Genomic DNA, 22008 nt, shown 5'->3' with positions numbered 1-22008 from the left:
TATGACTCAGTTCTACGTCCATCACTGTGACCTTTTTCTGTATCTTTGATTCTTACATTTGCCCATTTTCCTGCCTGAAAGATGTAGAAATGGACGTGTATTATTGCATTATTCTCGTTACCTTGTTCCGTCTCTGGCCGAGTTTCTTCTGTCTTGTATTTCTCTGATCTGCGTTGTTTCTGTCTTCTATTCTTCATTATTGATGAGTGGGTGCAACCAGTTAGGGGACAACACATGAGAGGCATTACTCAGGTTGCAGCAGGTGCCAGGTGTTATGGGGTGAAGATACAGGCCGCTCACTATCTGCTCTACCCAGTTACCCAGTTATAATATTCAGTCAAGATTGACGGTTACTAATCCATCTCAGGATTCACCTAGAATGATACTTGGGCCACAGATGCAACGCGGTTACTGATGATAGCGAGAACAAATCCCATAATGAAAGAGCTTTTGTAAGGTTTTACAGTCGATGTGTACATACATGACATTACTGATCCTGAGTTACATCCTGTATTATACCCCAGAGCTGCACTCACTATTCTGCTGGTGCAGTCACTGTGTACATACATTACATTATTGATCCTGATTTACATCCTGTATTATACCCCAGAGCTGCACTCACTATTCTGCTGGTGCAGTCACTGTGTACATACATTACTGATCCTGAGTTACATCCTGTATTATACTCCAGAGCTGCACTCACTATTCTGCTGGTGCAGTCGCTGTGTACATACATTACATTACTGATCCTGAGTTACATCCTGTATTATACCCCAGAGCTGCACTCACTATTCTGCTGGTGCAGTCACTGTGTACATACATTACATTATTGATCCTGATTTACATCCTGTATTATACTCCAGAGCTGCACTCACTATTCTGCTGGTGCAGTCACTGTGTACATACATTACATTACTGATCCTGAGTTACATCCTGTATTATACTCCAGAGCTGCACTCACTATTCTGCTGGTGCAGTCGCTGTGTACATACATTACTGATCCTGAGTTACATCCTGTATTATACTCCAGAGCTGAACTCACTATTCTGCTGGTGCAGTCGCTGTGTACATACATTACTGATCCTGAGTTACATCCTGTATTATACTCCAGTGCTGCACTCACTATTCTGCTGGTGCAGTCACTGTGTACATACATTACTGATCCTGAGTTACATCCTGTATTATACTCCAGAGCTGCACTCACTATTCTGCTGGTGCAGTCACTGTGTACATACATGACATTACTGATCCTGAGTTACATCCTGTATTATACCCCAGAGCTGCACTCACTATTCTGCTGGTGCAGTCACTGTGTACATACATGACATTACTGATCCTGAGTTACATCCTGTATTATACCCCAGAGCTGCACTCACTATTCTGCTGGTGCAGTCACTGTGTACATACATGACATTACTGATCCTGAGTTACATCCTGTATTATACCCCAGAGCTGCACTCACTATTCTGCTGGTGCAATCACTGTGTACATACATGACATTACTCATCCTGAGTTACATCCTGTATTATACCCCAGAGCTGCACTCACTATTCTGCTGGTGCAGTCACTGTGTACATACATTACAGTACTGATCCTGCGTTACATCCTGTATTATACCCCAGAGCTGCACTCACTATTCTGCTGGTGCAGTCACTGTGTACATACATGACATTACTGATCACGAGTTACATCCTGTATTATCTTCCAGAGCCGCACTCACTATCCTGCTGGTGCAGTCACTGTGTACATACATTACATTACTGATCCTGAGTTACATCCTGTATTATACTCCAGAGCTGCACTCACTATTCTGCTGGTGCAGTCACTGTGTACATACATTACATTACTGATCCTGAGTTACATCCTGTATTATACCCCAGAGCTGCACTCACTATTCTGCTGGTGCAGTCACTGTGTACATACATTACTGATCCTGAGTTACATCCTGTATTATACTCCAGAGCTGCGCTCACTATTCTGCTGGTGCAGTCACTGTGTACATACATTACATTACTGATCCTGAGTTACATCCTGTATTATACTCCAGAGCTGCACTCACTATCCTGCTGGTGCAGTCACTGTGTACATACATTACATTACTGATCCTGAGTTACATCCTGTATTATACCCAAGAGCTGCACTCACTATTCTGCTGGTGCAGTCACTGTGTACATACATTACTGATCCTGAGTTACATCCTGTATTATACTCCAGAGTTGCACTGACTATTCTGCTGGTGCAGTCACTGTGTACATACATTACTGATCCTGAGTTACATCCTGTATTATACTCCAGAGCTGCGCTCACTATTCTGCTGGTGCAGTCGCTGTGTACATACATTACTGATCCTGAGTTACATCCTGTTTTATACTCCAGAGCTGCACTCACTATTCTGCTGGTGCAGTCGCTGTGTACATACATTACATTACTGATCCTGAGTTACATCCTGTATTATACCCCAGAGCTGCACTCACTATTCTGCTGGTGCAGTCACTGTGTACATACATTACTGATCCTGAGTTACATCCTGTATTATACTCCAGAGCTGCACTGACTATTCTGCTGGTGCAGTCACTGTGTACATACATTACATTATTGATCCTGATTTACATCCTGTATTATACCCCAGAGCTGCACTCACTATTCTGCTGGTGCAGTCACTGTGTACATACATTACTGATCCTGAGTTACATCCTGTATTATACTCCAGAGCTGCACTCACTATTCTGCTGGTGCAGTCGCTGTGTACATACATTACTGATCCTGAGTTACATCCTGTATTATACCCCAGAGCTGCACTCACTATTCTGCTGGTGCAGTCACTGTGTACATACATTACATTATTGATCCTGATTTACATCCTGTATTATACTCCAGAGCTGCACTCACTATTCTGCTGGTGCAGTCACTGTGTACATACATTACATTACTGATCCTGAGTTACATCCTGTATTATACTCCAGAGCTGCACTCACTATTCTGCCGGTGCAGTCGCTGTGTACATACATTACTGATCCTGAGTTACATCCTGTATTATACTCCAGAGCTGCACTCACTATTCTGCTGGTGCAGTCGCTGTGTACATACATTACTGATCCTGAGTTACATCCTGTATTATACTCCAGTGCTGCACTCACTATTCTGCTGGTGCAGTCACTGTGTACATACATTACATTATTGATCCTGATTTACATCCTGTATTATACTCCAGAGCTGCACTCACTATTCTGCTGGTGCAGTCACTGTGTACATACATTACATTACTGATCCTGAGTTACATCCTGTATTATACTCCAGAGCTGCGCTCACTATTCTGCTGGTGCAGTCGCTGTGTACATACATTACATTACTGATCCTGAGTTACATCCTGTATTATACTCCAGAGCTGCACTCACTATTTATGTTGTTCTCTATAAAGGTGATATTTCCACCGCACTGTACATAATTATCACTCTCCCCACTGGGGCTCAGAATCGTTCCTTATCAATATGTCTTTGGAGTATGGGAGAAAAGCACAAAAGCACAGTACCTGAAGGAAACCGACGCAAAACACTGGGAGAACATACAAACTCTTTGCAAATGTTGTCCTTTGTGGGATGTAACGCAGGATTCCAGTGCTGCAAAACAATGCTAACAACTGAGCCACCGTACAGTGCTAACCACTGAGCCACCGTACAGTGCTAGCCCCTGAGCCACCGTACAGTGCTAGCCACTGAGCCACCGTACAGTGCTAACCACTGAGCCACCGTACAGTGCTAGCCCCTGAGCCACCGTACAGTGCTAGCCCGAGCCACCGTACAGTGCTAACCACTGAGCCACCGTACAGTGCTAGCCCCTGAGCCACCGTACAGTGCTAGCCCCTGAGCCACCGTACAGTGCTAGCCCCTGAGCCACCGTACAGTGCTAGCCACTGAGCCACCGTACAGTGCTAACCACTGAGCCACCGTACAGTGCTAACCACTGAGCCACCGTACAGTGCTAGCCCCTGAGCCACCGTACAGTGCTAGCCACTGAGCCACCGTACAGTGCTAACCACTGAGCCACCGTACAGTGCTAACCACTGAGCCACCGTACAGTGCTAGCCCCTGAGCCACCGTACAGTGCTAGCCCGAGCCACCGTACAGTGCTAACCACTGAGCCACCGTACAGTGCTAGCCCCTGAGCCACCGTACAGTGCTAGCCCCTGAGCCACCGTACAGTGCTAACCACTGAGCCACCGTACAGTGCTAACCCCTGAGCCACCGTACAGTGCTAGCCCCTGAGCCACGGTGCTGCTCTTCTGATGGTTGCCCCTTCAGCACAGTGCTTGTGAAGTGTTGGCCCAGAGTGCATCATAAACCGTCCTGTTGTACTCTTTATTGTCAGGGAATATTGACCGAACAAAGTTCAGGACGACGTCAGTTTAATGATCGGTTTAATCAAATATGATGAGTCTGGCAATTAGGAAAGGGTTAAGAAAAATGTCCATCATGTAAAGAAACATTAATGGAAAAACTGATACATTGTTTAATACCAGCCACAGAACCTGATGGGGCGGAGCATAACACAAAGACCCCCCAAAATGAGATTTCCATGTTATGCTCCACCCCTTTGCCACTTAAAGGTTAGGAATATGTTTATTAAAGTGAAACTGCAGTGTTAGAAAATTTATCACAAGTTACACGTCAGAGATTTTGAACGGTGAGGGGTCCCCGGGTGCTGAGACCCCACAGCAATCGAAAAAGCAAATGCTTAGATGCGCTCAGCTGAGGTCTGCTCTCCTCCGAGATGAAAGAAGGATTAAGTGGAAACGAAACGAGTTTTCAGCCGCTGACGATCATTTCTGCTCATTTATTTCATTGATCGCTAGGGGTCTCGCCTCTCAGGCCCCCAACAACTAAAACCTGTAAAATCTCTATAGCACCTCAAAAGTGCACTGATGGCAGCAGGGACCAGTGGCGCTAAAAGGGCTGTCCAATGTTCCAAAAACATGGCTGATTTCTTCAATAAACAGCGCCACCCGAGTCCACAGGTTGTGTGTGGTACTGCAGCTCAGCTTCATTGAGGTGAATGGTAAGCGGTGACCCCACACAAAACCTGTGGCCAGGGAGGAACGGTGTATGGAAGGAAGCTGCCATGTTTTTAGGCTTTCTGCCATAATCTATTCTAGACTATGGAAAATAACGGCAGAGCCATGGGTAGCCGGGAGGCACTGGGACCACAAGGGCCACATCTATTACACTGGTGCCCGCCGTCACATCTAGGATCCCATTTGCATTGTTGTTGTTGGACTTGAAGAGTCTCCTGAACTTTATGAACAGGGTCAGTTACCAGATGGAAAACACAAGGTGGCGGTCTCATCCGGGGAGATTACACCCACAGGCCACTAGAGGCGCTAGGGGTATCGGCCTGTGACCAGAATCAGGTGGGGCTGAAATCATCCATAAAGTCACATGTTGCTGGCCGTTTGGCACCTGGGGATGGGGGTTCTTTTCAGGAAGGAGAGGGGCCAACGCGTCCCAAGGGATCCAGTTCTGTTTTGGAAATATGTTTAAGACCCCCTCCTCCGCCAATCACTGACCCAGTGTTGTTGTCTGTGGCGAGCGGCGATGACATCACAAGTGGCGTCTGTTCAGCCAAACATCTGCTCCGAATTAATATCCCAAATATAAGAGGGGTGAGGAGTGGGGGAGGGGCTGCAGCCAAAGGAACCAATGTAATATGGAAAGAAATGGAAGTTTAATAAGCCCCAGGAGCCACCATCATGGGCTGGGACCTCCAGCCAAGCGCCCCCCCAACCCACAAAATATGGAATATTAATCCCAAACTGGAGACAAGGCGTTACATTGCATCACACAGCAGGGAAGGGGGCACTACCAGAACTGACACAGGACTTAACCCATGTAGTGCCTGGGTGTCAGCACTCTGCTCGCCGGTGAGATTCACATTGTTTCTATGGTCCAGAGACGTTCTGGTTCCTGGATGACATAGAAAAAGAACAGAGCAAGATGGATTCAATCCAGGGTACGTTCTTGAAATCTCCACCCATTGCAAATAATAAGAAATGGTTACTAACTTTCTAGTGTAACAAAGAAATGAGGTTTGAAGGTAGTAAAGGAGCAGAGTCCAAACCTCCCAACACTCGGGTCAGAGGAGTCCTAACCACCCACGTCGGAGGAGCCCTGACCACCCGTTACCAAGTTACCAACAACAGAGGAGTCCTGTCCACCCATCACCCAGGAAGAAAGAGTCCTGACCAACTGGGTTGGAGGAGCCCTGACCACCTGGCACACGGGACAGAGAAGCCCTGACCACCCATCACTTGGGACGGAGGAGCCCTGACCACCAGGCATTCGGGACAGAGGAGCCCTGACCACCAGGCATTCGGGACAGAGGAGCCCTGACCACCAGGCATTCGGGACAGAGGAGCCCTGACCACCAGGCATTCGGGACAGAGGAGCCCTGACCACCAGGCATTCGGGACAGAGGAGCCCTGACCACCAGGCTTTCGGGGCAGAGGAGCCCTGACCACCAGGCATTTGAGACAGAGGAGTCCTGACCACCAGGCATTCGGGACAGAGGAGCCCTGACCACCAGGCATTCGGGACAGAGGAGCCCTGATCACCAAGCATTCAGGACAGAGGAGCCTTGAACACCAGGCATTCGGGACAGAAGAGCCCTGACCTCCAGGCATCATTTGGGACAGAGGAGACCTGACCACCCGGCACGGAGGAGCCCTAAACACCCGGGAAGGAGGAGACCAAACCACCAGGCACCCGGGACGGAGGAGCCCTAAACACCCGGGAAGGAGGAGACCAAACCACCAGGCACCCGGGACGGAGGAGCCCTAACCACCAGGGACCCGGGACGGAGGAGCCCTAACCACCAGGGACCCGGGACGGAGGAGCCCTGACCACCCAGCAGCGGAGACGGAAGAGCCCTGATCACCCAGCACCCAGGAAAAAGGAGCCCTGACCACCCATCCTCAAGGAAAGAGGAGCCCTGCCACCCTTCACCCAAGAAGGAAGAGCCCTGACCACCCAACACATGGAACAGAGAAGCCCTAACCACCAGACACTCGGGACGGAGGAGCCAAAACCACTCAGCACCTGGGACGGAGGAAGCCAGAACACCTGGCACCTGGGACTGAGGAAGCCCAGAACACCAGGCACCAGAGGAGCTCTGACCACCAGGCCACTGGAACGGAGGAGCCCTGACCACCAGGCACCCGGGACGGAGGAGCCCTGACCACAAGGCACCCGGGATGGAGGAGCCCTCACTACCTGACACCTGGGATGGAGGAGCACTGACCACCCAACACCTGGGAACAAAGAGTCCTAACCACGTGGGTTGGAGGATCCCTGACCACCAGTCACCAAGGAAGAAAGAGTCCTGACCACCCGGTACGTGGGACAGAGAAGCCCTGACCACCAGGCTCCCGATACAGAGGAGCCCAGACCACCAGGTACTCGGTGCGGAGGAGCCCAGACCACCAGGCACTCGGTACGGGGAAACCCAGACCACCAGGCATCCGGGATGGAGGAGCCCAGACCACTAGACTCCCGGTATGGAGGAGCCCTGACCACTCGACACGGAGGAGCCACGATCACTCGACACCTGGGACGGAGGAGCCCTGATCACCCGGCTGCAGGGATAGAGGAGCCCTGATCGCCAGGCACACAGGAGCTCTGACCACCAGTCAGCAAGGACAGAGGCCTGTCCACCTGTCACCCAAGAAGGAAGAGCCCTGACCACCCAACACACGGGACAGAGGAGCCCTGACCACCAGGCACCCGGGACGGAGGAGCCCTGACCACCTGACACCTGGGACGGAGGAGCCCTGACCACTCGACATCCGGGACGGAGGAGCCCTGACCACCCGACACCTGGGATGGAGGAGCGCTGACCACCAGCCACCTGGAACGGAGGAAGCCAGACCACCAGGTACAAGGGGTGGAGGAGCCCAGACCACCAGGTACCTGGGACGGAAGATCCCTGAGCACCAGGGACAGAGGAGCCACAACCACTCTGCACCCGACCATCATGCACCCTGAGCGGAGGAGTCTTGACCATCCAGTACCCGTGACAGAGCTTGTCCTGACTATCTGGCACCTGGGACAAAATATACCTGACCACACAGCACCCAACAGCTATGACCTGTCAAGACAGAAAATTCTTGACCACCCTGCACCAGGGACAGAACAGCCATGACCATGATGGTGGTGCTTTGACCACTCGGCCCCCAGGATGAAGGAGCAGTGCGAATCTCTCTTCTGTTCTGGACTTTGGGCTGCTTGCTCTCATCTACACTGATCCATTGTAACAAACCCTTGCTGTGGTAACTCTTAGGTCTGAGGGGTTTTCTGGCTTTGGATATAAATAAGAATGTTACCATTCCCTGACAGTGAGCAAGAGCAGGTGAGGTGTATTACCGGGAGGTCGTATGTAAACATGTAAACCTGGTGACAGTATATTCCAGGGGCCACGGACCCCACGCAGAAAGGTCCCCAAAGACCAAGAAAGTGAATGAGACGACTGGGCGCTGACTTGAGGTTTATGAATGTACAGAGCACAACCCCCATCATCCCCTGATCAGCTGACAATTGTTCCATATGCTTTTCCATATAAATGAATTCCTGGGATCAGCCTGAGCTGTGTGCAGCAGTACAATCAGACTGGTTACCATGGATACACTGGATACAATGTAACAAGCGAGGTTGTCAGGCAGAGTTCACACCACTGACATGGGGCAGAGGATGGCAGAACAAGTCTCCTCCTGCATACGGGGGTCGGAGCGCATCTCCTCCTGCATACGGGGGCCGGAGCGCGTCTCCTCCTGCATACGGGGGTCGGAGCGCATCTCCTCCTGCATACGGGGGCCGGAGCGCGTCTCCTCCTGCATACGGGGGCCGGACGCGTCTCCTCCTGCATACGGGGGCCGGACGCGTCTCCTCCTGCATACGGGGGCCGGACGCGTCTCCTCCTGCATACGGGGGCCGGACGCGTCTCCTCCTGCATACGGGGGCCGGACGCGTCTCCTCCTGCATACGGGGGCCGGACGCGTCTCCTCCTGCATACGGGGCCGGACGCGTCTCCTCCTGCATACGGGGGCCGGACGCGTCTCCTCCTGCATACGGGGGCCGAACGCGTCTCCTCCTGCATACGGGGGCCGGACGCGTCTCCTCCTGCATACGGGGCCGGACGCGTCTCCTCCTGCATACGAGGACCGGATGCGTCTCCTCCAGCATATGGGGGCCTCCAGAAATCAGCTGTAATCTTTGGAAGAAGCCAGCAGTAAGTTTACAGTTCCACTGCAGCGCCCCTGAAGGAAAAATGGAGTACGATGCAAAGGGAGGTCTCCTCCAGTGAATTCCAATCCCTTATCGGTATTTTATACGAGTTCTCTAAAGTATACCTTTAAGGGTCAGGTCATAAGGCTCCTGCTATAAAGGGAGAAATGTCTCTTAAAGGGACAGGCACATGTAAATATTGTAAATCTTCATATCCTCATCCTGCTTATTTCCATTATTACATAACATAATTAGCCATTTAAATAGCTGACTTTTTTCCCTAAAAAATTCAAATCCTGAACCCACACATTTCGCAGGCCGTTTTCCGTTTTTCTGCCTCCAGAACTATGAACAGGCTCCTCCCTTAATGGCCACACCCACTGCACCATCCTATGGGGAGGAGCTATGATGATGTGTAGGCGGGGACATTATAATGATCCGGGGTCATGGTCCACGCCCTGCGGGCCCTCGTGAGGATGATGAGAGTGGGCTTTACACATGATGGGTGTTCCCCCTTCTCCGCTGGGTCTAACACTGGAGCTTCCGCACCGTCCTGGAGAATTTCTTCATTTCCTTTTCGCTCTTCTGCCATTTCCTGACCCAGGAGATAACGAGCCGGTCATCTGCCCGATGCCCCAGGACCAGCACCGTGGCCCCCGGCTCCTGCAGCTCCGGGCAAACGCAGTTGTCTCCGTCTGTCAGCCACAGGACCGTCCTCTTCAGCTCCTCCTCCGTCCAGCCCTTGGCTTTATACACCGTCCGGCTTCTCACCTCCGGGACCACCATAGCGTCCCCCTCCACGGACGACACCGAGCGCAGAGTCACCTTCATGGCTGAGGACGAGAGCAACAAGCAGGAAATGATGGGGAAGTAGTGCTCAGGATTAGATACACGGCTCAGCAGTCACTATCACACAGGAGAGGATTAGATACACGGCTCAGCAGTCAGTATCACACAGGAAAGGATTAGATACACGGCTCAGCAGTCAGTATCACACAGGATAGGATTAGATACACAGCTCAGCAGACAGTATCACACAGGATAAGATTAGATACACGGCTCAGCAGTCAGTATCACACAGGATAGGATTAGATACACGGCTCAGCAGACAGTATCACACAGGAGAGGATTAGATACACGACTCAGCAGACAGTATCACACAGGATAGGATTAGATACACGGCTCAGCAGACAGTATCACACAGGAGAGGATTAGATACACGGCTCAGCAGTCAGTATCACACAGGATTGGATTAGATACACAGCTCAGAAGTCAGTATCACACAGGATAGGATTAGATACACAGCTCAGCAGACAGTATCACACAGGATAGGATTAGATACACAGCTCAGCAGTCAGTATCACACTGGATAGGATTAGATACACGGCTCAGCAGACAGTATCACACAGGAGAGGATTAGATACATGGCTCAGCAGTCAGTATCACACAGGAGTCAGTATCACACAGGAGAGGATTAGATACACAGCTCAGCAGTCAGTATCACACAGGATAGGATTAGATACACGGCTCAGCAGTCAGTATCACATAGGATAGGATTAGATACACGGCTCAGCAGACAGTATCACACAGGATAGGATTAGATACACGGCTCAGCAGTCAGTATCACACAGGATAGGATTAGATACACTGCTCAGCAGTATCACACAGGATAGGATTAGATACACAGCTCAGCAGTCAGTATCACACAGGATAGGATTAGATACACGGCTGAGCAGTCAGTATCACATAGGATAGGATTAGATACACGGCTCAGCAGACAGTATCACACAGGATAGGATTAGATACACGGCTCAGCAGTCAGTATCACACAGGATAGGATTAGATACACGGCTCAGCAGTCAGTATCACACAGGATAGGATTAGATACTGTTCACCAATAAACTGTCAGGTGATTGGCCGCTGCCTTCTCTCGCTCCTCCCCATCACCTCTCAGCCATTCAGCAGAGCAGACAGAAGTCACATGACTCTGCACTATACAGCAGGGAGGTGGTCTCACTCCTCTTGGGCTCCTGTCTGATTCCCTATGGGCTGGTCAATTGTGGCTAATTGTATCCCTTAGGCAAGAACATTTCCAGATTTTGTAAGGAGACAGGAGCGGTCGGGTCAGTGGATCCCTTTAGTATTATTGTCTGGCTTCGCAGATCTGCAGTTCAATAAACTTTATTTGTAACAACTCACCAAAGTCCCGGGAGCAAAAATCCTGCAGGAACTCCTTCTCTGTGTCAGTGGGACTGTGACAGGCGGAGCAAGGGAGCTCTGAAACCAGACGGGAGAACATGAAAATGATGGACTGGTGCCAGCGATGCCACGCTCACATCCTCCTGGTCACTTACCGGCCGTGCCACGCTCACATTTTCCTGGTCACTTACCGGCCGTGCCACGCTCACATCCTCCTGGTCACTTACCGGCCGTGCCACGCTCACTTCCTCCTGGTCACTTACCGGCCATGTCACGCTCACTTCCTCTTGGTCACTTACCGGCCGTGCCACGCTCACTTCCTCCTGGTCACTTACCGGCCGTGCCACGCTCACATCCTCCTGGTCACTTACCGGCCATGTCACGCTCACTTCCTCTTGGTCACTTACCGGCCGTGCCACACTCACACCTCCTGGTCACTTACCGGCCATGCCACGCTCACTTCCTCCTGGTCACTTACCGGCCGTGCCAAGCTCACTTCCTCCTGGTCACTTACCAGCCGTGCCACGCTCACTTCCTCCTGGTCACTTACCGGCCATGCCACGCTCACTTCCTCCTGGTCACTTACCGGCCATGCCAAGTTCACTTCCTCCTGGTCACTTGCCCGCTGTGCCACGCTCACTTCCTCCTGGTCACTTACCGGCCATGCCACGCTCACTTCCTCCTGGTCACTTACCAGCCGTGCCACGCTCACTTCCTCCTGGTCACTTACCGGCCATGCCACGCTCACTTCCTCCTGGTCACTTACCAGCCGTGCCAAGCTCACTTCCTCCTGGTCACTTACCAGCCGTGCCACGCTCACTTCCTCCTGGTCACTTACCGGCTGTGCCACGCTCACTTCCTCCTGGTCACTTACCGGCCGTGCCACGCTCACTTCCTCCTGGTCACTTACCGGCCATGCCAAGTTCACTTCCTCCTGGTCACTTGCCCGCTGTGCCACGCTCACTTCCTCCTGGTCACTTACCGGCCATGCCACGCTCACTTCCTCCTGGTCACTTACCGGCCATGCCAAGTTCATTCCTCCTGGTCACTTGCCCGCTGTGCCATGCTCACTTCCTCCTGGTCACTTGCCAGCTGTGCCACGCTCACATCCTCCTGGTCACTTACCAGCTGTGCCACACTCACATCCTCCTGGTCACTTACCAGCTGTGCCACGCTCACTTCCTCCTGGTCACTTACCAGCTGTGCCACGCTCACTTCCTCCTGGTCACTTACCAGCTGTGCCACACTCACATCCTCCTGGTCACTTACCAGCTGTGTGTCACGCTCACCGCCGGCTCCACACTCGCCGCTCCCGCCGCGTCCTCGGCTCCTGCTGCCGCCTCTCCCCGCGCTGGGTGCGCCTGCCGCCTCCGGCGTGCTCCCGTGGCGGGCGCGCGCTCACCTGCACGCCTGTCCTCCACCCCGCGCTCTGTCCCGGCGTTCGGCCCGGGGCGCATGCGCACCCTGCGCTCCAGGTCCCACTACAGGCCAAGCCAGGCCTTCTCCCCACCCTCCTGACCCTGCTGACCTGACCCGGAAACTCCTGCCTCTATAAGAGGCAGCCTCTTCCTCCAGCTCACCGCCTGATCGTCACTTCCTCTCTCTGTGACTCTGGCTCCAGCCTGCCTGCCTTTTTCCCTGCTGCTCTTACCCTTTCCTCGTGCTTCCTGTCTAACCGTTCCTTGTGTTCCTCCCAGTGCCCGCCATCTCGTCTCCGTGTTCAGCCTGTGCCCTGCGTCTGACCCGTGTCTTGCCGTTCCAGCCTTGCCTGCCTGTATCCTTCAGCCTCCGTTCCTGGCCTCCAGTCCTGCCGGTTCCAGTCCTGCTCATCCTTCCGCCTGCCCGCTGCACCCTCTACTGTGCACCTCCGTCCTCGGGTACCAGCTGCCGTGGTGAGTAGTTTCCCCTGGGCCTGTCCCAAACGCTCCCTGTATAGGGGGTGGTCCACCTGGTCCGCTCGCCCAGGGGAGGTTCGCTTGCCGCGGTCCAGTGGGTTCACCCTTGGGAATCCTTACACTGTGCCACGCTCATTTCCTCCTGGTCACTTACCGGCTTTGCCACGCTCACTTAACATAGTAACATAGTTCGTAAGGCCGAAAAAAGACATTAGTCCGTCCAGTTCAGCCTATAAAATTCCGTCAGAATAAATCCCCAGATCTACATCCTTCTAAAGAACCTAATCACTATAAGATACAATATTGTTACGCTCCAGGAAGACATCCAGGCCTCTCTTGAACCCTTCGACTGAGTTCGCCATCACCACCTCCTCAGGCAGGGAATTCCAGATTCTCACTGCCCTAACAGTAAAGAATCCTCTTCTATGTTGGTTTAAAAACCTCCAGACGCAGAGAATGCCCGCTTGTGACCGTCACCTTCCTTGGTATAAACCGATCCTCGGAGAGATATTTGTATTGTCCCCTTATATACTTATACATGGTTATTAGATCGCCCCTCAGTCGTCTTTTTTCTAGACTAAATAATCCTAATTTTGCTAATCTCTCTGGGTTTTGCAGTTCCCCCATCCCCTTTATTAATTTTGTTGCCCTCCTTTGTACCCGCTCTAGTTCCATTATATCCTTCCTGAGCACCGGTGCCATAAACTGTACACAGTACTCCATGTGCGGTCTTACCAGAGATTTGTACAGAGGCAGTATAATGCTCTCATCATGCGTATCCAGACCTCTTTTAATGCACCCCATGATCCTGTTTGCCTTGGCAGCCGCTGCCTGGCACTGGCTGCTCCAAGTAAGTTTATCAGTAACTAGGATCCCCAAGTCCTTCTCCATGTCAGATTTACCCAGTGGTTTACTGTTCAGTGTGTAATGGTGATATTGATTCCTTCTTCCCATGTGCATAACATTACATTTATCAATGTTAAACTGCATCTGCCACCTTTCGGCCCAAGTTCCCAACTTATCCAGATCTATCTGTAGCAGAATACTATCTTCTCTTGCATTGACTGCATTACATAGTTTTGTATCATCTGCAAATATCGATATTTTACTGTGTAAACCTTCTACCAGATCATTAATAAATATGTTGAAGAGAAGAGGTCCCAACACCGACCCCTGCGGTCTCCACTGGTCACAGCGACCCAGTTAGAGAATATACCATTTATAACCACCCTCTGCTTTCTATCACTAAGCCAGCTACTTACCCATTTACACACATTTTCCCCCAGACCCGGCATTCTCATTGTGTGTACCAACCTCTTGTGTGGCACGGTATCAAACGCTTTGGAAAAATCAAGATATACCACATCCAATGACTCACCTTGGTCCAGTCTGTAGCTTACCTCTTCATAAAAACTGATTAGATTGGTGTGACAGGAGCGATTCCTCATAAACCCATGCTGATATGGCATTACACAGTTATTCTCATTGAGATAATCCAGAATAACATCCCTCAGAAACCCTTCACATATCTCACCAACAACAGCGGTTAGACTCACTGGCCTATAATCTCCAGGGTCACTTTTAGAGCCCTTTTTGAATATTGGTACCACATTTTCTATGCACCAGTCCTGTGGAACAGACCCCGTCGCTATAGAGTCTCTAAATATAAGACCTCCTGGTCACTTACCAGCTGTGCCACGCTCACTTCCTCCTGGTCACTTACCGGCTGTGCCACGCTCACATCATCCTAGTCACTTACCGGCTTTGCCACGCTCACTTCCCCTTAGTCACTTACCGGATGTGCCACGCTCACATCCTCCTGGTCACTTACCAGCTGTGCCACGCTCACTTCCTCCTAGTCACTTACCGGATGTGCCACGCTCACATCCTCCTGGTCACTTACCGGCTGTGCCACGCTCACTTCCTCCTAGTCACTTACCGGATGTGCCACGCTCACATCCTCCTGGTCACTTACCGGCTGTGCCACGCTCACTTCCTCCTGGTCACTTACCAGCTGTGCCACGCTCACTTCCTCCTGGTCACTTACCGGCTGTGCCACGCTCACATCATCCTAGTCACTTACCGGCTTTGCCACGCTCACTTCCCCCTAGTCACTTACCGGATGTGCCACGCTCACATCCTCCTGGTCACTTACCAGCTGTGCCACGCTCACTTCCTCCTAGTCACTTACCGGATGTGCCACGCTCACATCCTCCTGGTCACTTACCGGCTGTGCCACGCTCACTTCCTCCTAGTCACTTACCGGATGTGCCACGCTCACATCCTCCTGGTCACTTACCGGCTGTGCCACACTCACTTCCTCCTAGTCACTTACCGGCTGTGCCACACTCACACCTCCTAGCCACTACCGGCCGTGCCACGCTCACATCCTCCCAGCCACCTACAGCTGTGCCACGCTCACACCTCCTAGTCACTTACCGGCTGTGCCACGCTCACACCTCCTAGTCACTTACCGGCTGTGCCACGCTCACACCTCCTAGTCACTTACCGGCTGTGCCATGCTCACATCCTCCCAGCCACCTACAGCTGTGCCACGCTCACTTCCTCCTGGTCACTTACCGGCCGTGCCATGCTCACATCCTCCTGGTCACTTACCGGCTGTGCCACGCTCACATCATCCTAGTCACTTACCGGCTGTGCCACGCTCACATCCTCCTAGCCACTACCGGCCATGCCACGCTCACTTCCTCCTGGTCACTTACCGGCTGTGCCATGCTCACATCCTCCCAGCCACGACATCCTCACATCCTCCCAGCCACCTACAGCTGTGCCAAGCTCACTTCCTCCTGGTCACTTACTGACCATGCCATCCTCACATCCTCCTGGTCACTTACCGGCTGTACCACGCTCACTTCCTCCTGGTCACTTACCGGCCATGCCACGCTCACATCCTCCTGGTCACTTACCGGCTGTGCCACGCTCACTTCCCTACGATCACTTACCTTCCTTTGACACTGGCATCTTGTCCTCCATGCCAGCAGGGGGCACACACAGCTCGTTCCCTTCTGGAAACTGGGAGCAGTTAAACATCTCCGGCCATGGAAACCCAAAAGCAGCCATCACGGGTGTGCAGCCGTCTCGGACCTCCTCACATAGGGATCGGCAGGGATGAATGGCTTCCTCCAGGTCACTGAGGCACACCGGGGCAAATAGGGAGCACAGGAACTTCTTGGTGTCTGAATGGCACTGCTTGGTGAGAAGGGGTACCCAGGAGCCTGCCTGCTGCAGAACCTCTTTCATGGTGTCATGTCCTAGTAGGTTGGGCAGCCGCATCTCGCTGTAGCCCACCCCATGGCACAGGGTCATACTGCTTGGCACCGGCTTGCAGCTGCTTTTACGGGTGCTCAATTGGGTGAGAATAAAAGGAAATCCTGAGGCGGGGTGCAGGAGGACAACCACCCCCATCAGGAGCTCGGCGGACAAAAGGACCCTCATGATCAAGGCAAGGATATTCTATGGTTCACAGGGAAACCTAGGAAATAAAGAAACACAAAAATGAAAATCTCACAAGCATTAGAGCACCTGATGTTCATCCTGAGCTTCCAGATTCATGAACAGAATGTCAGTACAGCAGTACAGACTGACACAGTAATGTATATGGAAACATGGCCGCCATTTGTTGGAGGACGCCCTCATGTCCTACCACGGCAGCTTCTTACTGACCCACCACTATACAAGGAACTCGGTCATCTCGCGGCTGAGCGGCAGCATAGACTGGAGTGACCCCGGGAGCACAGAAGACCACAATGCTGCAGCTCCCTAATTATAGGAAGTTCTGGCCACAAGATTGCTGACTGTTTCCAATATTTCCGCATAAATACTTATCTCTTCAACAACTGCAGAAAATGGGGAAATTCTCACAATGCACGTCAGCGATGTATACACCAGGCGCAGACTCCTGGCACGTAGTGTAGGGTGGTCTCCAAATCCCATCACTTTAGAGGGGTACTGCCGTTGTCCCCATCGCACGTACACTGGAGGTCCGCTTACTGGGCTTTTCAGTCCGTATAATTCAGCGGGAAACTTATTGCCCGTTAAGTGATTGCTCTTCGGTGGATGAGGGACAAACAACCCGCTCTTCACCAATGGGAAAACCTGTGAATGTGGTGAAACCCTATGAAAGTATAGTGTTCAAGAATAGGGGCTGCCCCCAGAAATTGTCAGAGATTTGGGCTGCATGGTGCATTTCTCCCCGTACTACTCTCCCAACATCCTCAGATCCTGTCTAAACTCAAGTCTCCATGGAAGAATGTGAGCACTGTCTGATGAAGAGGGGTGTCCACTGTCCACCCATTGCCAATGTCATTGGAGAGTCCCAGGCCAGAAGTGCACAGGTTCCCCTGTCCTCCTCCTCCTCCCTCTGTCACCCCTCCTCCACGTTCTTCAGTCCTCCCCTTTAGGTTCCTCAGTCCTCCTCCTCCAGGTTCCTCAGACCTCGTCTAGCTACAAGTTCCCATCTCCTCCTCTTCCTCCAGATTCCTCGGTCCCCTCCTTCTACTCCAGGTTCCTCTGACCCACCCCCCAGTCCAAATTCCTTGGTTCCCTCCTCATCTTCCCTCAGGATCATCAGTCTCCCGCCTCCAGGTTCCTCTGCCCCCCTCTTCCTCTGTCTTCCAGGTTCCCCTATCCACCTCCTCCGCCTGGTTTCTTCATCCTTTTCCAAATCCCCCAGTCTGCCTTCAGACCTCTCCTCCTACTCCAGACCCCAGGTTCCTCTATCCACCTCCTCCTCTGTCCTCCTTCAGTTATCTCCATCCTACTTCTCCTGACCCCAGGTTCCCATGTCCTTACTCCAGATCCCTCTGTCCACCTCCTCTTCCAAACACCTCCTTCCCCCTCCCCCAAACCTCTCTGTCCTGCTCCCACCCTAGGTACAGTACTTCTGTGCTCATCCTCCTCCAGGTTCCTCTGTTCTCCATCCTCTTCCATACCCCTATGTCCTCCTCCATACCCTTATGTACTTCTCCTACTCCAGGTTCCTCTGTCCCCCTCTAGTTTCCTTAGCCCTCCTCCAGATTCCTCAGTCCTCTTCCAACTCCAGACCTGAGGTTCCTCTGTCCTCCTCCATGTTTCTCTGTTCTCCTGCAGGTTCCACCGTCCTCCTCCATTTTCTTCCTCCTCCTAAACACTCTGTCCTCCTCCATTCTCTTTCTTCTCCAGGTTACTCTGTCCTCCTCCAGACCCCACCATCCTCCTCCTAATCCAGGCCCTAGGTTCTTCTGTCCTCATCTTTCTACAGGTTCCTCTGTTCTTCTCCATCCTCCTCCAGACCACCTATGTCCTTTTCCTCCAGGTTCCTGTCCTCCTCCAGACCTTGCTGTCATCCATAACTCTTTCCTCCTCCTCCATCCCTCTGCCTTTCACCATCCACATTAGCCATTATGATTTGTGCTATAATGACAGCGCACCTCCCGCCTCAACAGAAAAATGATTATAGTGCAGGACCGTACGGGGTATTTAGTGACCCGGCTGGGCTAGTGTCTACAGTGTGGAGGGAGACTCATTGGATCTTACAGCGCTCGCCCCCACAATGACGCCGGTGCTGGGAGCAGGACGACAGCGTGGAATGTAATGGGGCGAGAGCGCGGGACGGGGCGAGAGCGCAGGACGGGGCGAGAGCGTGGGAAGGGACGGGACGAGAGTGGGATGTAATGGGACGGGGCGAGAGCGAGGGAAGGGACGAGAGTGTGGGACGGGACGAGAGCGTGGGATGGGACGAGAGCGCGGGAAGGGACGAGAGCGCGGGAAGGGACGAGAGCGCGGGAAGGGACGAGAGCGCGGGAAGGGACGAGAGCGCGGGAAGGGACGAGAGCGCGGGAAGGGACGAGAGTGTGGGAAGGGACGAGAGCGTGGGAAGGGACGAGAGCGTGGGATGGAATGGGACGGGAAGAGAGCGTGGAGCAGGACACCACCTCTTTCTTTGCAGCACAGTCCACGGGCGTCTGTGTCGTAGGGTACGTTCCCATGGTCAGTCCACGCTGTGGGTCGGACACTGTGTACTTGTGCAGCGTCCAGACGTCACAGCATAGTGGATGAGATTTCCAGACATCCCATGCCCACTCTATGTCCAGACTCGCCTGCGGCTCACCCGTGGAGACGGACATGCGGTGCGTGTCACCAGACTGCAGTCACCTGTACAATGCACTGGACGCGGTGAATCCGCACGGCTCAGTGATTACAGAGGAGTCACCTGCGTTCAATAGACGGCGGCGGACATGTGCTGCGTCCAGAGCGCTGCCGATCACTGATCGTCTGCACAGACCCTCGTAGAGGAATCTAGGGGGATTAGACTGCGGGGAGAGAGTACAATAGCTGCAGGGGCTGCACTCACCCCCGGGCCCTGGAGGCCCCAAAAGACGGATACTATTAGAGACTTATCGGGGGCACCACCGCTGGTACAGTGGAGGGTCCCTTCTGTCAGTGGGACCCCCGTCACCCCGGCTGAGACCCCACACAGCAAACAGCCAACAATGGGGCAAAACCACAAAATGTCAGGATGGTTTTCCCAGCAGGATAAAGCTGATACATCTCCACAGCTGCGGGTCCGTCACACTGCGCTGTCCGGGACCACACGGAGCTGTGGGGCGAGATCCACGCGGGATTCCACCGCTGGATGGACACGACCTCCCACTCACTGACAGGAGAAGCTGCAGCCCAGGGAAACAGCTACAACCCTCAGCCAGCCCGGACCTCATGCTGGGAGTTGTAGTTCGCAACAACAGGAAACCCAAGGGCCGGGAGTCCCAGCTAGAAGCCATCACTCAGAGCCGGGGACTTACCTGCAGATCCCGGGCAGCAGCCGCGGAGGAGACGCCGGCACAGCTCACTGCCTGCACCGCCACTACACGCCCGGACACGGCGGCGGGGTCCTGCCCTCCTGGGCCGCCCCCCGGGTGGGACATGTCGCCTCCTGCCCTCCTGGGCCGCTCCCCCGGGTGGGACATGTCGCCTCCTGCCCTCCTGGGCCGCCCCCCGGGTGGGACATGTCGCCTCCTGGGCCGCTCCCCCGGGTGGGACATGTCGCCTCCTGCCCTCCTGGGCCGCCCCCCGCCGGGTGGGACATGTCGCCTCCTGCCCTCCTGGGCCGCTCCCCCGGGTGGGACATGTCGCCTCCTGCCCTCCTGGGCCGCTCCCCCGGGTGGGACATGTCGCCTCCTGCCCTCCTGGGCTGCTCCCCCGGGTGGGACATGTCGCCTCCTGCCCTCCTGGGCCGCTCCCCCGGGTGGGACATGTCGCCTCCTGGGCCGCTCCCCCGGGTGGGACATGTCGCCTCCTGCCCTCCTGGGCCGCCCCCCGCCGGGTGGGACATGTCGCCTCCTGCCCTCCTGGGCCGCTCCCCCGGGTGGGACATGTCGCCTCCTGCCCTCCTGGGCCGCTCCCCCGGGTGGGACATGTCGCCTCCTGCCCTCCTGGGCTGCTCCCCCGGGTGGGACATGTCGCCTCCTGCCCTCCTGGGCCGCTCCCCCGGGTGGGACATGTCGCCTCCTGCCCTCCTGGGCCGCCCCCCGCCGGGTGGGACATGTCGCCTCCTGCCCTCCTGGGCCGCCCCCCGGGTGGGACATGTCGCCTCCTGCCCTCCTGGGCCGCCCCCCGCCGGGTGGGACATGTCGCCTCCTGCCCTCCTGGGCCGCTCCCCCGGGTGGGACATGTCGCCTCCTGCCCTCCTGGGCCGCCCCCCGCCGGGTGGGACATGTCGCCTCCTGCCCTCCTGGGCCGCTCCCCCGGGTGGGACATGTCGCCTCCTGCCCTCCTGGGCCGCTCCCCCGGGTGGGACATGTCGCCTCCTGCCCTCCTGGGCCGCCCCCCGCCGGGTGGGACATGTCGCCTCCTGCCCTCCTGGGCCGCCCCCCGGGTGGGACATGTCGCCTCCTGCCCTCCTGGGCCGCCCCCCGCCGGGTGGGACATGTCGCCTCCTGCCCTCCTGGGCCGCCCCCCGCCGGGTGGGACATGTCGCCTCCTGCCCTCCTGGGCCGCCCCCCGGGTGGGACATGTCGCCTCCTGCCCTCCTGGGCCGCTCCCCCGGGTGGGACATGTCGCCTCCTGCCCTCCTGGGCCGCTCCCCCGGGTGGGACATGTCGCCTCCTGCCCTCCTGGGCCGCCCCCCGGGTGGGACATGTCGCCTCCTGCCCTCCTGGGCCGCTCCCCCGGGTGGGACATGTCGCCTCCTGCCCTCCTGGGCCGCTCCCCCGGGTGGGACATGTCGCCTCCTGCCCTCCTGGGCCGCTCCCCCGGGTGGGACATGTCGCCTCCTGCCCTCCTGGGCCGCCCCCCGCCGGGTGGGACATGTCGCCTCCTGCCCTCCTGGGCCGCTCCCCCGGGTGGGACATGTCGCCTCCTGCCCTCCTGGGCAGCTCCCCCCCGGGTGGGACATGTCGCCTCCTGCCCTCCTGGGCCGCTCCCCGCCGGGTGGGACATGTCGCCTCCTGCCCTCCTGGGCCGCCCCCCGCCGGGTGGGACATGTCGCCTCCTGCCCTCCTGGGCCGCTCCCCCGGGTGGGACATGTCGCCTCCTGCCCTCCTGGGCCGCCCCCCGCCGGGTGGGACATGTCGCCTCCTGCCCTCCTGGGCCGCCCCCCGCCGGGTGGGACATGTCGCCTCCTGCCCTCCTGGGCCGCTCCCCCGGGT

At 54.7% G+C, this 22008-nt stretch overlaps 1 protein-coding gene across 4 annotated transcripts; it reads right to left on the bottom strand.

The window, feature by feature from the left end:
• Nucleotides 1–4397: 4397 nt before the first annotated feature.
• LOC141051519 (secreted frizzled-related protein 2-like) lies at nucleotides 4398–20320 on the bottom strand. 4 transcript variants are annotated; one of them, XM_073548466.1, is made up of 4 exons: nucleotides 20164–20320; nucleotides 16327–16856; nucleotides 11469–11546; nucleotides 4398–10102 (listed from the first exon to the last, which is right to left on the bottom strand). In XM_073548466.1, the coding sequence occupies exons 2-4, from the start codon at nucleotides 16817–16819 to the stop codon at nucleotides 9798–9800; spliced, it is 876 nt and encodes a 291-aa protein (XP_073404567.1). In that variant the 5' UTR covers nucleotides 16820–16856; nucleotides 20164–20320; the 3' UTR covers nucleotides 4398–9797. The 4 variants fall into 4 exon arrangements, with proteins under 4 accessions (XP_073404567.1, XP_073404570.1, XP_073404568.1 ...); XM_073548469.1 differs by lacking the exon at nucleotides 20164–20320 and adding an exon at nucleotides 19716–19737; XM_073548467.1 differs by lacking the exon at nucleotides 20164–20320 and adding an exon at nucleotides 19473–19495.
• Between the last annotated feature and the right edge of the window lie 1688 nt (nucleotides 20321–22008).

The sequence above is a fragment of the Dendrobates tinctorius genome, unplaced genomic scaffold, assembly GCF_039654945.1.
Source record: "Dendrobates tinctorius isolate UK_male_01 unplaced genomic scaffold, ASM3965494v1 ptg000157l, whole genome shotgun sequence".
Classification (NCBI taxonomy): Eukaryota; Metazoa; Chordata; class Amphibia; order Anura; family Dendrobatidae; genus Dendrobates; species Dendrobates tinctorius.
The sequence above is the reverse complement of the archived record's forward strand: the minus strand, read 5'-3'. Positions and strand labels throughout refer to the sequence as shown.